Source organism: Diorhabda carinulata, chromosome X, assembly GCF_026250575.1.
Source record: "Diorhabda carinulata isolate Delta chromosome X, icDioCari1.1, whole genome shotgun sequence".
NCBI lineage: Eukaryota > Metazoa > Arthropoda > Insecta > Coleoptera > Chrysomelidae > Diorhabda > Diorhabda carinulata.
In genome coordinates, this window is record NC_079472.1 from 945,937 (window position 1) to 962,106 (window position 16,170).

General features: G+C 29.5%; 2 protein-coding genes across 2 annotated transcripts; one reads left to right on the forward strand and one right to left on the reverse strand.

The window, feature by feature from the left end:
• Positions 1-104: 104 nt before the first annotated feature.
• On the reverse strand, positions 105-1,308 carry LOC130902703 (syntaxin-12). The gene is made up of 4 exons (XM_057814962.1): positions 978-1,308; positions 753-918; positions 455-698; positions 105-401 (listed from the first exon to the last, which is right to left on the reverse strand). Exons 1-4 carry the CDS (start codon positions 1,178-1,180, stop codon positions 223-225), a joined length of 792 nt encoding a protein of 263 aa, XP_057670945.1. The 5' UTR covers positions 1,181-1,308; the 3' UTR covers positions 105-222.
• Positions 1,309-1,441: 133 nt separating this feature from the next.
• LOC130902700 (protein SPT2 homolog) lies at positions 1,442-5,220 on the forward strand. The gene is made up of 6 exons (XM_057814960.1): positions 1,442-1,962; positions 2,035-2,202; positions 2,338-3,217; positions 3,270-3,554; positions 3,612-3,824; positions 4,802-5,220. The coding sequence occupies exons 1-6, from the start codon at positions 1,903-1,905 to the stop codon at positions 4,885-4,887; spliced, it is 1,692 nt and encodes a 563-aa protein (XP_057670943.1). The 5' UTR covers positions 1,442-1,902; the 3' UTR covers positions 4,888-5,220.
• Positions 5,221-16,170: the final 10,950 nt, after the last annotated feature.

Genomic DNA, 16,170 nt, shown 5'->3' on the forward strand with positions numbered 1-16,170 from the left:
AAATATCACTCTAAATCAAGTTTATGTTGTATAAAAATGGTGCAAAAGAGAGTTTTCGCATTTTTTATTAATCCGGGAAAGGTTTTGATAAAAAAAGAAATGAGTTTTCGTAAATTATAGTTTAATATACTTAAAAAATAATATTATACAATCCAATATGTATAAAATGTAATTTGTTATATATAATATCGATAAATACTTGATTATTTTGTAATAAAAATCTCATTTTTTCAATTCTACTGCTAAAATAATGATTAAAACGACGGCGCATACTAGAGCGATCCCAACAAGAATCACCAACTTTTTTCTACTTCTATTTTGATATCTCGCAGCACTCGCTACTTCCTTCGCCCCATATTCAACATTCACACCGGTACTATCAATATTTCTTTCGATATCATCTATAATCAAATAAATAACTAATATAACGGAAATAATTCGAATAATAACTTACCTATAGCGTCCCTCTGACTTAGCACCACCGAAGACAATTCTCTCGTTATCTGGTTAATATCCAGAAGATCAGATTCTATTTGCTTGATTCTTCTTTCTCTTTCTTCGATAAATTCTTGCTCGAAAGCCAATTCTCTCGTTTTTCTCGCTTGAAGTTGTTTTTCGTCGTCTTCATTCTCGTCTACTTCTCCGTCTTCAACGGTTTCCGGTACCAGTAGATAAGACTTTTGTTTATTAGCAACTTTCTTTAATCAAACATAACATATAAATATCGAACTCTTTTAAAAATAATAAATTACCTTTTGTAAATCAGAATATCTTTTAACAGCTTCCTTAAAACTTTCCTCCAATCTATCCACTTGGAGTTTTCTAGATTTATCACCTTTAGCTACTAGTAATTTCAACTTTTTAATTTGCTCAGTACTAACAGACGCTATTCTATTGGTACTTAGCTGTGTAACATGTCTGCAACACATAAAATCCTCGTATTAATTAGAGGCTTTATTATTTATATTATAACATACATTTGATTACGAAGACCGCGGTTGTCTTTTGACGTACCGATTACGTTTGAAGCGTTTTCGAGTGTTTTTATTCCGGAATTTATTGTATCGATGTTTGTAGCGACACTTTCTGTAACGTTATTGAATTCTACTATACGTTCGTCACTGAAAACAACTTGAGGTGCGGGATCTATAGCTCCGTACATCGGAGGTTGACGATTCATATTTGAAAATTTTTATAATTTCTAATTGATAATAAATTGGGGGGCGAACCGTTTCAATACGATAATTTATCAACACAATACCTTCATTTCAACTGTTTTTATTTGGAAATGGTATTAATCTCATTTGACATATGACATGACGTAAGTTTTTCAATATTACCATAGATAAATTATTAATACGTAGTTTTGGTTATTAAGTAAAATTATTGAATATACTTAATATACTTTTTTCAGTTTTTCTACTCATAATAATTTCTTAAATAATGTTTTTAATCATTTTTTAAAGTTATAATATAAAAATACTTTTCGCTTTAGTTACAAATGTTTAGTATCATAAACAAATTAAAAATTTAGAGTTGACGTATTTGATACCAGCCACCTGTTTCTAACTTCATATTGTTGGTATTTCAAACTACTTTTTACGAAGTTTTTATATTTTCATTATTTATCTTCGCATATACGTCAACTATTGAATTTTTTTTCAATTGAACGTTTTTAATTTGTTTTTGTTCATATATTTATTATTAAGATTAAAAATAACTGTAGATTAAATGACAACTAAAAAAAAAGAAGAAATCTAATATTTATCGCTAACTTCATATATATTCAGTAAACGTCAAAAGGGATGATACGTACAAGATGGAGTTTTAGTTTGTGCTAACATAAAGTAGGTTTTAGTTCAGTTTACGTTGAGATTTGTTTAATTCCCTGTAAATAAAATCATGGATTTCGGTCAAGTTTTAAGTACCGCCCAGAAAAATGAAAAATCAAAAGATCAAAAGGTAAATTAATATTTTAATAGTAAAATACGATTATTATACATACTTGTCGAAATATTTCGTAAATTTGAATAGGTGAGGTATTATAGTACAAAGTTCGAACCTCCGAAAAAAGAAAAAAAGACGTCTAGTCAACTTTCTGAGAATATTAAAAAATTCTTAGCCAAAAAGGAAGAGGAAGAGAAAAAAAAAGCTGAAGAAGCCAGAAGGAAACGAGAAGAATTACTCGCTTTAAGGTCACAGGTAAATACTTATTTATAATTTAATCGTCTGGAATTTGATGTTTTTGAAATTTAGTTATGTATTATTCATTATTTATGATTTATATATACTTTTTTGTTTATTTTTTTATTACTATGTAAAAGTTTGCATATTTAGGACAAAAAAGCGACAAAAAGAGTGAATGTTATGCTCAAAAGGACCAAATCTGCGAATCAATCGGTATTGGAAGATGCAGTAGATAACGTTAACACTGCAGTAACGCTCGTTGGCCCCATGCAACCCGACGAGGATGATTACGGCTACGTATCACAAGAAGCTTCCGATTATTATAATAAAATGATGGAAAAATATAGTAAAATGCCCGACGAACCGAAATTCGATCTGACCAAGAAGAAAGTCAGTACAAACTTAGGAAGTACCAAAGATCGAGTTAAAGCTGCTTTAGAAAGAGAAGAAGAGGAAGCTAAATTACCGCATAGAAGGAAAAGGAAGCATAAAGATACGAAACAAGAAGACGAAGAAGAAGGCATTAGTTACGGTACACCGGATAGGATAACAACAGATAAAAATTCGTCGGAAAAAAGCGATAAAGAAAAAATGCCGCCGCCGAAATCGAAGCCGAAACCGCCGCCTCCGGCAATGACATTCGCGGATATATTAAAACTAGCCGAAAAAAAACAATTCGAACCGATCGTGATAGAAAAACAAGAGAAACAAGAAGAAAGATTATTAACGAAAAAACAAAAAATGGAAATGGAAAAGGAACGTTTGGTGCAATTGAGAAAAGAAGAAAGAAGGAAACAGATGCTTTCGTCGGGGAGGATACCGAAAATAGGGGATAAAATAAAACAAGATAGTGCCAAAAACACCGATAAACAAAAAACAACCAAAACTAATGATAACGTCAATACCAACAGTAAAGAAGGAACCGGTAATAAAGAAAAACCTAAAAATTCGTCGTATACTTCGAAGAAAAAGAAAGAAATGGAAGAATTATTTCCAGAAGAAACTAGACCGGGAAGAAAATATCTACCAGGTACGTGGATTATATCTTAAAATGGACATTGTTGTTACTAAATTCGTTTTAGGGGACGTCCGGTATAAACCGGAACAAAATACCAGTAATAACCTACCCGGAAATAAACCTACGACTCCGGTTAGTAAAAAACCAGTACCACAATCGAGGAAAGATCTACCTACGAGTGCAAAAAATCTACCCACTAGTGCAAAAGATCTACCCAAGAGTGCAAAAGATCTACCCTCGGATGTTCCGCAGAAAAAACCCCCCGCTACTGAAGTGGCACAGAAACTTCCCCCCAAACGATTCCCTCCCAACGATATCAGAAGGAGTAATCAGAAGATGGTAGCGAAACGTATGTATCGAATTAATAGTTTGAATCGTTTTTTTTTATTATTTATTTTTGTTGTAGGCGGACGAATTCTGGATGACGACGAAGACGAATACGATTCGGAAATGGATGATTTTATCGATGACGACGATACAGGAGAGGATATTTCGAAATATATATCGGAAATATTCGGTTACGATAGAAAAAGATTTAAAGACGACGACGACGATGTTGATAATATGGAATCGTCTTTTGCTCAACAGATGAAGGAAGAGGTGATTAGTACCAAGCTGGGTGAGTTCGTTTTTTCAAAAAAAAAAAAAAAATTTTTCAGGTGTTTGATATTTTTTTAATACCACAGCTGATTTTTACGACTTGTTAATTCTAATAGGTTACAATGTTGTCAGATTTTCTTGAATGCATACAAAAATGCTTGAGTTGTGGAATTAATTGAGTGTTTTTGCTTTTCTTATGCTATTTACCTCAATTTTTGATACCCCTCTATTATTTTTTTCATAATATGACGTAATAGAAGATTCTAGATGGTTTCTAATATTTTAAAACTTGAAAATAATCGGGAGTTTATAGAAAATTATATTTGGAAATGTAAACAAATTGCAGGACCGGACTGAATTGACATGAATTTGAAAAAACAACTGGAAATAGTGATTTTGGTCACATAATCCCTTAAAATCCCATAATTTCCTTAGAATCAAAAAAATCCGGACTTGTGTAGATAATTAAGTGTTTTTGCCTTTTCTATGTCAATTGCGGTTATTTATCTCGAAATTCCTGTACTAATTTGACAACTTTGCACTATTTGTGCTCATAATGTTACGGGACAGACCCCATTGGAACATTCTAGATGTTTCCAAATTCCTCCAGACTCGAAAAATCTCGAAATTTGGAAAAAAAAGGCATTTGGGAAAATGTAAACAAACTGCAGGACCGGGCTGGCTCGATTTGTTTGTACGAAATTTTCGATCTTATAATTGTGGAATGAAATAATTTGAAAAAACTACTGGAAATAAATCACATTGTTGTCAGATTTTCTCGAAAGTGATGCCAAGCCTATTCTAAATTCGAACTAAAACATTCTAACCTCAAAATTAATTGACGTTTTTAGAGAAATTTATAACGAGACAGTAACTGTGTGGTTCTAAGAACGAGACCGAAAATTTAACCTCACTTTTCACAACATCGTGACGTCAAATTTCGTTGTTGTTTCCGGGGGCGTATTACGACGATAGGTTATTAGAATTTTATTTCAGGCATAATGGAAGATTTGGAGGAGGAGAAAAAGGAAGAGGAAGCTAAACGTAGGAAATTATTAATGAAGAAAAAGATGCGTCGATGATAGATTCGTTAGTTATTGTCAATTTTTTTTGTGATTTTTTGTTTTTTTTTTATTTAGAAAACGGTCGTTTTGAGGATATTTATTTGATTTTTGGTAGATCTGCAACATTCTCGAACCAAATTTATCGATTTATTTGGTTTTTATTTCATTTAATGTATATTTTATTAATATCAAATATTTTATTTATTATATATATGCCCTTCTTATAACCTTTCGGGGTATTTATACATGGATTTATCCATTAAATATTTGTGATAGATCGTTTTCAATATAACACTATTATATATCGTTAAAATTTATATTCGTGTATAAATAAATCATGATTTTAAAAGCTTTGTGTATTTTTTTTATTGTTCCTCTCCTAATATTTGTCCAAAACGAGATTAAAATCAAAAAATGTCGCCTAATAAGTAAACAATTGAAAAATTTAATGTCAAATTAACAAAAATTTTATATGGATTCTATTTCTTCTTGTAATAATTTACTAATATTTAAAAATAATCATAAAACAGCGTATGGAGGTCCCTAATATTTATTTTTAAATAGATCAAGAATCTAAAAAACTATGAAGGAATAACAAAACAAACAAAATTTCACGAAATAGTGAAGCAAACAAAATTTTACGAAATTAATACCAAAACAAACAAAATTTATACTAAGTTTTCGAAAAATATGAAGTAATTGGGGCAAAAGGAATGTAAAAAGGATATAATAAAAAGCCAAAACGAAAGAATTTAAACGTGAAAATGAAAATAAAAAAATTGGTAGATTTAAAACTAAAACAAACAAAATTACACGAAATAATTGCGAAGTATGAAGAAATTATGGCATATATATTGTAATAAAGACGTGATAAGATTTATACTTCAAATAAGAATAAAAACAAAAATAAAATTATATAAATATAAATTCTAATACATTATTCAAACCTTAATAATTTTTTTTTCATAAATACTAAAATAAATACTCGCATCGACTATAACAAGAATGTACTTATCATTACTTACCCTATATATACATTTATCTCCAGTACATATTAAATTTTGTTTCTTTTCATAATTTCTAAGTAAACAATAAATAATAATTCAATGAAAATATATTTTCATTCTATTGAGTAAAACTCACTTTTCCTTTAACAGAATTTTTCATTCGAACTTCTGTTGACATTTCTTACTAAACGTTCATTTCGTTTCTCTTTTGTTCATTTGACAGTACAAACTAATAGTGATGTACGATACGCGATGTGTGATAACAGTCGTTATTTTCGTTTATCCAAACGATTTTTTTTATAAATATATCTATAATAAAAATCATAAATAATTTATTTAACGTAAATACTGAATGGATAACTAGTAGTTACTATATTTTTCACATAATTATTACTAAAAAATATATGGGAATAAATTATGTTCCATAATTAGAACTGTGATTATATATCGTGCGATTGAGAGTCGTTAAAAATCGATAAATTGGTTCTAATAGATATTAAATATATATTTGATCACGCATAACCAATTATCGTTATTTAGAAATAGCGTTTTACTACTTTCACATAAATTATTAATTTCTACGTAAACGTAAATTGTTTTGAAGTTTATTAATGTCAAGATTATAATGTGAATTCCTACTATATTAATTTGGTCGTTGGACTATTACCATATAGATGGCGCCTGTAGCTATTTTGACATTAATCATTTTATAAACACAATTTTCGTTTATAAATAATTGAAAACTGATTCTTCATCATTTTTTTGTAATAAATCGCAGTTAAAATTTCTAATTTTCAAATAGAACTATTAGAAAATTATAATTTTTAATAGTTTGGGTTATTTAACGTAATAAAACGAATTATTAACAGATGGTGCTGTATGTCATGGATACGTGTCTATATTTTCACGTCAATTTCCTTATGACAAGAGATAATATCATAAACACGTTTTCTTGTAAATATTTCAATGATTTTGATTGGATAATGGTTATTGGCATTTAAAGACAGAACGTGGGGATAACATTTCAGACTACGACGTTATAAAAAAACGATAAAAAATTACTTTAAACACCAACAAACAATTTACCGAGTTTTTACTCGAATAATTGACGAGTTTGAATGCTCATACATCGGCGTGAGAGATATCTTCGAACATCTTCGTGATCGCGTGAGACACTCCAAAAAAAAAATCTCAATTTTCAAGTGACCTGTATCTTCAGGCATATTATTTGTTTCTTACGTTATTTTTTTTCAAAAACAATACGTACCGGTCGTTCGATATATATTTACATAACAAAGAAATTTTTTTTTCGAAAATTCGAAGTACTTTTACTTTGTCGAGTGACGATGTACGAAAAAAGGTAGCGCGTTTCGGTACGAAGGTAACGCCGATTGAAGATCAGCAGGTGCAACTAAGATTTCGAGCCCCAGGTGAGTTTCAACGTCGGCAGCAGTGAATAATACTATAAGCAACCGCTAATTTTTGAGTAGGTGAAAATAACAGGGAGATTATCATATCTATAAGTTCGATCTAAAAGATTACGAAGGGCCAGATTATATACCGAGAAACTCAAAGTCAACACACTACTCCATAAAGGAATATTATTTATGATATTTTGGTGGCGGATATAACGTTATTTGAATGTTCGTTATACGAGGAAAATCGAAATTAACATTAAATTTCTTAGATCTTTCGATATGCTTCTAAATGTTTTCGATTTTAGGTCTCTTCTGATTTAGAATTAAGTTTTTTTCATAATTTTTTAAAGACAAATGAAAATTTGACGTTTCGACAAAAAATCGATTATTAATTCGATTTTTTAATACGTCACAGAAACGCCAAATGTGTCAATTTAGATAGAAACAGCCTCTGGTTATTCCACTGTGAGATGAAATGGGATAAGAGAATGAAGTGATTGGTGAAATGATAGTGATTCGTGATTGATGATACGAATCGTAATTTTTTATCTCATTTTGATATTTGTAGACGAACGCGCGAATTTCATACGGTCTAGTATCACTTCGTTTATACAAAACGAACCTCGTATTCTTTATTCTTCTTCTTTTTTATGTTATAAAACGACCTAATAAAAAGTAATCAACGGCACAATCTTAAAATATTTCACGACATAAGGCATTACGTAAGTTGTTACTATATATTAATTAACCCTGTTATTAAAACAATAACGACCGTTATATGCTGGTCACGTATCGAACGTATCAATCTTTTTTATACGGTTTTACACCCTCCACCTGCCACACACAAACATATATATATGTATATATATTTTTTTGCTTTTATTAATTCCTTACGATCCGTCATTGCTGACAAGTGTAAGTAAATGTAATTTGATGAAATCATGTTCCTTCTATGGGAAGATATACACAATCGGTCGAAAGGTTTGTCCACCCCGTAATCCTATCACTAAATTTCAAAATAGTACTACGAGATCCGAAAACTTGTTGTCGTTTTTACTTTTTGGAACAATATTTATTTTTAAAAAGATCAAGTATCTAAAAAATTTGGAAAGAAATAACAAAACAAACGAAATTTCACGGAATAATAGTGAAGCACACAAAAATTCACGAAATAATAGTGAAACAAACAAAATTTCACGAAATAATAGTGGAGCAAACAAAAGTTCACGAAATAACACCAAAACAAACAAAATTTCACGAAATAACACCAAAACAAACAAAATTTCACGAAATAACACCAAAACAAACAAAATTTCACGAAATAATAGTGAAGCACACAAAAATTCGCGAAATAATAGTACAACAAACAAAATTTCACGAAATAATCGTGGAGCAAACAAAAGTTCGCGAAATAATAAAACAAAACTAAATTAGACGAAATAATAGTAAAACAAACAAAATTTCAAGAAATAGTGAGTCAAACAAAAGTTCACGAAATAACACCAAAACAAACAAAATTTCACGAAATAACACCAAAACAAACAAAATTTCACGAAATAATAGTGAAGCACGCAAAAATTCACGAAATAATAGTACAACAAACAAAATTTCACGAAATAATAGTGGAGCAAACAAAAGTTCACGAAATAATAAAACAAAACTAAATAAGACGAAATAATAGTAAAACAAACAAAATTTCACGAAATAACACCAAAACAAACAAAATTTCACGAAATAATAGTGAAGCACGCAAAAATTCACGAAATAATAGTACAACAAACAAAATTTCACGAAATAATAGTGGAGCAAACAAAAGTTCACGAAATAATAAAACAAAACTAAATAAGACGAAATAATAGTAAAACAAACAAAATTTCAAGAAATAGTGAGTCAAACAAAATTTCACGAAATAATAGTGAAGCCCACAAAAATTCACGAAATAATAGTGAAGCACACAAAAGTTCACGAAATAATAGTGAAACAAACAAAATTTTATGAAATAATAAAACAAAACTAAATTAGACGAAATAATAGTAAAACAAACAAAATTTCAAGAAATAGTGAGCAAAAAAAATATCATGAAATAATAGTGAAGGAAACAAAATTTCACGAAATAATAAGGAAAGAAACGAGATTTCAAAAAACTTAATACCAAAACAAAAAAAAAATGTCACGAAATAATAGTGAACAAACAAAATATCACGAAATAATAGTGAAACAAAAAAATTCACGAAATAATAGTGAAACAAAAAAATTCACGAAATAATAGTGAAGGAAACAATATTTCACTAAATAATAGTGGAGCAAACAAAATTAGCAAATAAAATTTCACGAAATAATAGTAAAACAAACAAAATTTCACGAAACAATAGTGAAACAGACACAATTTCACGAAATAATAGTGAAGAAAATAAAATTTAATGAAATAATTAGGGAGAAAACGAGATTTTAAGAAATTAATACCAAAACAAACAAAATTTCACGAAAAAATAGTAAAACAAAGAAAAAATTACATGGAATATTACTGAAACAAAAAAAATACGTAATATAATATCAAAACAAACAAAATTTTACGAAATAATGGTGAAGGAGACAAGATTTCATGAAATTATTATTAAAACAAACAAAATTACATTAAATAATAGTAAAGCAAACAAAATTTCACGAAATAATAGTGAAGGAAACAAAAATTTCATGAAATAATAAAACAAACTAAATTAGACGAAATAATAGTAAAACAAACAAAATTTCAAGAAATAGTGTGGCAAACAAAAGTTCACGAATTAATAATGAAGGAAACAGAGTTACACGACATCTTTTTGTCAAAAGATATTTGATTTGGGCATTGATTCATTCGATCAAGGTCATTTGAAAGTTACCAAGAAGGCGTATTTCGGCAACTGAAACATTTTCGAAATATCCAAACAGTATATTCAAAGGAGAATTGTGATATAGATTGATGTAATTGATTTATAAAATAATTGAGACTCTTGAACCATTTATTTTGCTTTTTAGTCGACCTAACAGGTGGCGACACTGTAGAATGGAATATCTTTGACATTTATCTTTTTCTATGCCGGTCTTCTGCCATAAATTAAATAAATGGTTCATATAATTTGGAAAAAAAAACATCGAAGAGTTTATATAAGTAATTTCGGAACACCTGAAAGACAATATCAATTAAAAAAAACAGAGCAAATAAAAATATCTGTACGGCAGATATACCCCATTAGAAAACACCACACACAAAGGGCTCATTATCAACGTTAAACCCTAAATATACGACAGGATCGGACTACGATTTAAACATATAACTTTAAATAATTTTTTATTTCATTTTCTTTGATATAGATCACAAGTAATAACAAAATTTTAAATTATGATCATAGATCGAATTTAGTGCTGTGGCTCGAACCATCGATCAAATACAAAATAATTATGTCAAAAATATTTATTGGTTATGTATTTAGTTCCTAACTTCACTTACTAAGTAACAATCAGTTAGAATTATAGTTCTATGGTATTCAAGACGAAGTTATTCAAAATAAAGTTATTAAGTTGACATCTAGAGTCGAAACGTCTAATTTCAAATGATTCAAGGGTCGTAATACGTTTAGTAAGGTTCAATAGTGAATTATGAAGAAGCAAAAACGTAATTTGTTTAGTTCTGTGGCTCGAACCATCGATCAAATACAAAATAATTATGTCAAAAATATTTATTGGTTATGTATTTAGTTCCTAACTTCACTTACTAAGTAACAATCAGTTAGAATTATAGTTCTATGGTATTCAAGACGAAGTTATTCAAAATAAAGTTATTAAGTTGACATCTAGAGTCGAAACGTCTAATTTCAAATGATTCAAGGGTCGTAATACGTTTAGTAAGGTTCAATAGTGAATTATGAAGAAGCAAAAACGTAATTTGTTTAGTTCTGTGGCTCGAACCATCGATCAAATACAAAATGATGTCAAAAATTATTTATTGGTTATGTATTTCGTTCCTAACTTCACTTACTAAGTAACAATCAGTTAGAATTATAGTTCTATGGTTTGGATTGAAGATTTTGTTCAAAATGAGGTTAATGAAGACGTAAATAATTTAGGAATCGACTTTTAGAACCTGAAATGTTCAAATTGAATGGTTCAAAAGCCTATTTTCAAATAATAATAGTTCAACTTATGATTCAGTTTCGAAATTCCAATTTGGCATCTAGTTCTATGTTTTATGTAGACGTTTAGTATAAAAGAAGATTAAATCTATAACGAACTGTCAATTTTCGATATATTTCGACCAAGTATCGATTCAGTCCGACCCTTTTCGATCGAATATCTGTATTTTTTTGTGCAAAATTTACAAGATGTATCTAGGAATACAAAAGCAGGCGAAGCAGGTGAATTGATCCCAAAAAATTGACAGGTGATACGAAAGTTCGATGTCGATCTTCGCGATTCGCCTCTAGCTTATATTACACATTATTAGTGATGCTAAATGGTTTAATGATAGGGAATTTTCGGCGTGCTCGGTTCTTCTATAAATCACACCCAACTCCAAAACACAGAGCCGTCGAAATCATTTCGAAAACATACAAATTTTCGCGGAAAAAACATTTTTTTTTAATGAAAATATAATTAGAACGCGTTAAAGTCTATTTAAACCTCTAGGAAGATGCTTTAGAGCTCTAAATAATATTTCTTGGTATAAATTTCTTATAAATACATGTATATACAACGAAATATTAAACTAGTCCGCGCGAGCCGAATCTCTGGAAACGGCGTAGCTTCACTGGGATCTCGGCGTTCGATATCTGATCGCCTAAATTCCAGAAATTCTTGTTATAGATTTTTCTATTACCTACGTACCTTGTATATCACGTCATTCTTGTTAATTATTTTCGTATACATCACAAAAATCGAAATTTTTTACCTATACGATTGTTAAACTCAAAATAAGCATCTAAAACTTTTGACATCTTCTAATTGAATCAATAATATTTCACACGCCCCTCGTATATATATATATTTGTACGCCAATGATTCGTATATAAACAAAATCAAATTGGGAGTGGCTAAAATTTTTGACATTACTGTTATTAAAAGTAATTTCCATTGTTTTTTTTTTTAATATACTTTGCAAAAATTTCTCTATCCATCGATTTTAAGTATACGAATAATATATCGTAAATAATCACGCAGGTGTGATAGAGAAAATTGTATATTCCAAACAAAAATAGTAAATAAAGATAACAACAAATCGAATCGCGAATAAATTTACGAAAGAGAATTTCTGTTCTAAGTAACGACGTACGTTCATTTCGTATGTATCATTTCTTCATAATGTTAAAAAGAGATAGCGAGATATAATATAAAGTAGTTTCGATTCATAGGAAATATGACGTTTACTTATGTACATAGTTGCCATCTTGTTTTTAATTATATGTTATTCGGGGTTATAACCTTCCGTGTTAATTAATATATTGTGTATATGATAAATATATGATTGGAAATTGATGATTACCTACAACTAATGAAAATATTATAAACTAAGTTCCTTATAATTTATGTTAATTCGCTATTCGATATTCAGTATCTTCTTCTTTTTTACATTATTTAATACGGTAGTAGTTCTTCGTATCCGAAATTTCATAGACAAATACCTTATTATTCAAATTCTACATTTCAAATCAATTACGATCTGCTCCGATGGATTTTCCGAATACACGACTTTTATTTGATCTACAGATTTATGAAAAAAATGATGTCGTCGTATCGAAATTTAATACCGTGTGTTGTACAACTGATATACATTCGATTCGTTTCGATAATAGCGCCCGAAAAAATATTCGTTATGATATACGAGGATGATCCAAAAAGTACTTTGTTGAAAAAATGTTTTACCATTGAGTTTGACGACGGAAAATAATCCGAGGGGGTTAAATCCGACTAATAGGGTGTACATTGATATTTTTCGAGGAATTAGGTATTTCTGGGGTTATTTATGTATTTGAAACGTACGCGATTTTGGTACTTATCAATTTCGTGGCTTATGTATATGTAATGGCGTCATACGGCGATCGATACGTTTCGAAGGAATATTTTAAACGAGTTTATTATATAATGACAATTGATTGAACACTACGATGGTTTTTTTTTTCATCAACAAATCAACTGTGTTGTATCTTCACGACTGCCCATCAATCAGTTTATTGATTATTTTATAAAGAATGCGTTGGCCATTCGTAAATCTATCGGAGCGAGAAAAGAAAAAAAATTTTATATTCGATTCCTATTATTCATAATGGAAAAGGAGTGGTTGGTTCTAATTGGAGAAAATTTCGTCCTAAAGTTAAAAGATGCATAGTTTATTATATACAGGGTGTTTTCTATATAAATTCCAGCACCTATCGGAATATATTTGATCTAAAATATCCTAAAGATGTAGAAAACTAAAAATCGACCGTGCAGAATCGGATTTACAGTTTCCGTAACGAAATTTTTAATTTCCGCCGTGTTTTATTTGAATAAATACGAGGGTTGTTACTAAAGATCATTCTCCACATCGACAAAGCGAACTATCGCATATCAATTTATGAAAAAAATTGTTTTTGGACAGTTAAAACATCGAACTGTTGGATCATCCACCGTACAGACCTTGTTTGGCATCGAACGATTTTTTATTCCAATAAATTGCGAGGTTAACGTTTTCGAAGGAGCGATTGTTGCGTTCAAACACATTTTTTGGAGGTATCTCATTCGGAATTGAACAAATGTTTCGTCAGTTGATTCGAAACATGCAAAAAAAAACGATAAACTCGTATCGAACTCTAAATATTTGTACTTAGCTTATAACCCTCGTATAATGAATCTTGTGTATTAGTAAATGCGCAAAAATTGATTATCGCATAAAAAGTATCATCAAATTAGTTGAATTTGACTTTTTTCAACGTTAAATTTTATAGTGGTTGACCTAAAACATTCAAATATTTTCGATCGTCGTTTTTGGTTGCTCACCCTGTATATATCGTTATCATTTCTGGTATTACGATAATTTAATCTTAATTTGAGGTTATAATATGAAATTAGCCCGTTATTTAATTATACAGGGTGTTATATGTGACTGAAAACCAGGAACGGCTCTTGCCCAATGGTTAATAATCCGTAACTTTTACAGGGACAAACTGTATAATATAAATATAGTAAAAACGAAAGTTTTGATCGATTTTTTGTTTAATTCGATGAAATTTATATATATACATATATATATAAAAACAATAAACTCGTATCGAATTTTAAATATTTGTACTTAACTTATAACCCTCGTATAATGAATCTTGTGTAATAGTAAATGCGCAAAATTTGATTATCGTATAAAAAGTATCATCAAATTAGTTGAATTTGACTTTTTTCAACGTTAAATTTTATAGTGGTGGACCTAAAACATTCAAATATTGTCGATCGTCATTTTTGGTTGCTCACCCTGTATATATCGTTATAATTTCTGGTATTATGATAATTTATTCTTAATTTGAGGTTATAATATGAAATTAGCCCGTTATTTAATTATACAGGGTGTTATATGTGACTGAAAACCAGGAACGGCTCTTGCCCAATGGTTAATAATGCGTAACTTTTACAGGGACAAACTGTATAATATAAATATAGTAAAAATGAGATTTTTAATCGATTTTTTAACAAAATTATACTCTCTGTTTAACTCTGTTTAAGATTTATGGTTAAATAAATACCGTTCGCCATAAAGAAACATTCTGAAAAAAATTATCATAAATTGCGATTAGTTATTGAATTTCCGAATTTTCCGCATCAAGTCTCGCGACACCCCGTATTTATTTTTTAAAATTAACACAGGAAATGAACCGATTTAACGATTCTACGAAAAGATATTCGAATAATATAATACAGACAATTAAACACCCCGCTTCTTATTAACAGATAGTCGTTTAATCTGATCAAATATTTTGATAAAATTGTACTACTTGAAAATGCTAATAGAAACAATTGGAACGTCTTCCGACATGACGGGAATACGCCGGTTCTAGAGATTAACATCGATATTTAGGGGAGAATCTTTTATAACTAATTAGATACCATAAAAACAGTTTTTTTCCATATGTTAATAAAGAAAAATTAAAAACTAATTACTGGTGAGAAAATTTGTAAGAAGCCTGTTTCATACGTATGCAGTTCGTTCGTTTTCGGTCTCTGAACTGGTTTAGACAGGTTTTTATTGGGTCTAAGTTGGTGTTTGAGGATCAGTTTACACACAACTTGCATTATCATTTTTCAAAATTTTTTGAAAAATCAAACATTTCATAGGTAGTTTAAACATTTCAGTAAAGCCACTACCAAGTACCCTATTTATGAAATTATTTAGTTGACAACGTTGTCGAGAAACATTAAAACGAAGCATTTTCATGCTTCAGATATGTGCTCGTCGAGTAGAATCGATTTTAGATTGATACAAGTTCAATTCTTACTAGAAAAATTTATTTTCGTTGCATTGAAACTTTGTTTATCGAATTTCAACAACAATTTTCGAACTTACTGCTACCAAATCGTTTAATAATGTAGACGACGTGCTAGACATTTAAAAAAACGGGCTCTGTTGACGACGCGCCACAAATAAATAGTTTTGGATAGTTTATATACAAGTTTATTCATCATTTTTTCAAATTTTTCTATCAATATTTATAGTGAAAAACATTATTGAAAAATCAAACATTTTATAGGTAGTTTAAACATTTCAGTAAAGCCACCACCAAGTACCCTATTCATCAAATGATTTAGTTGACGTACTAAAGTCTGGCAACGTTGTCAAAAAAGATTAAAACGAAGCATTTTCGTGCTTCAGATATGTGATT

Excerpts from the sequence above, each read along its gene's own strand:
- LOC130902703 (XM_057814962.1), bottom strand. The coding sequence starts at position 1,180 with ATGAATCGTCAACCTCCGATGTACGGAGCTATAGATCCCGCACCTCAA. Across the intron at positions 919-977 it reads CGCGGTCTTCGTAATCAAAT|ACATGTTACACAGCTAAGTA; the intron begins GTATGTTATAAT and ends TATGTGTTGCAG. Across the intron at positions 402-454 it reads AAGTCAGAGGGACGCTATAG|ATGATATCGAAAGAAATATT; the intron begins GTAAGTTATTAT and ends ATTTGATTATAG.
- LOC130902700 (XM_057814960.1), top strand. The coding sequence starts at position 1,903 with ATGGATTTCGGTCAAGTTTTAAGTACCGCCCAGAAAAATGAAAAATCA. Across the intron at positions 2,203-2,337 it reads TACTCGCTTTAAGGTCACAG|GACAAAAAAGCGACAAAAAG; the intron begins GTAAATACTTAT and ends TTGCATATTTAG. Across the intron at positions 3,825-4,801 it reads GGTGATTAGTACCAAGCTGG|GCATAATGGAAGATTTGGAG; the intron begins GTGAGTTCGTTT and ends ATTTTATTTCAG.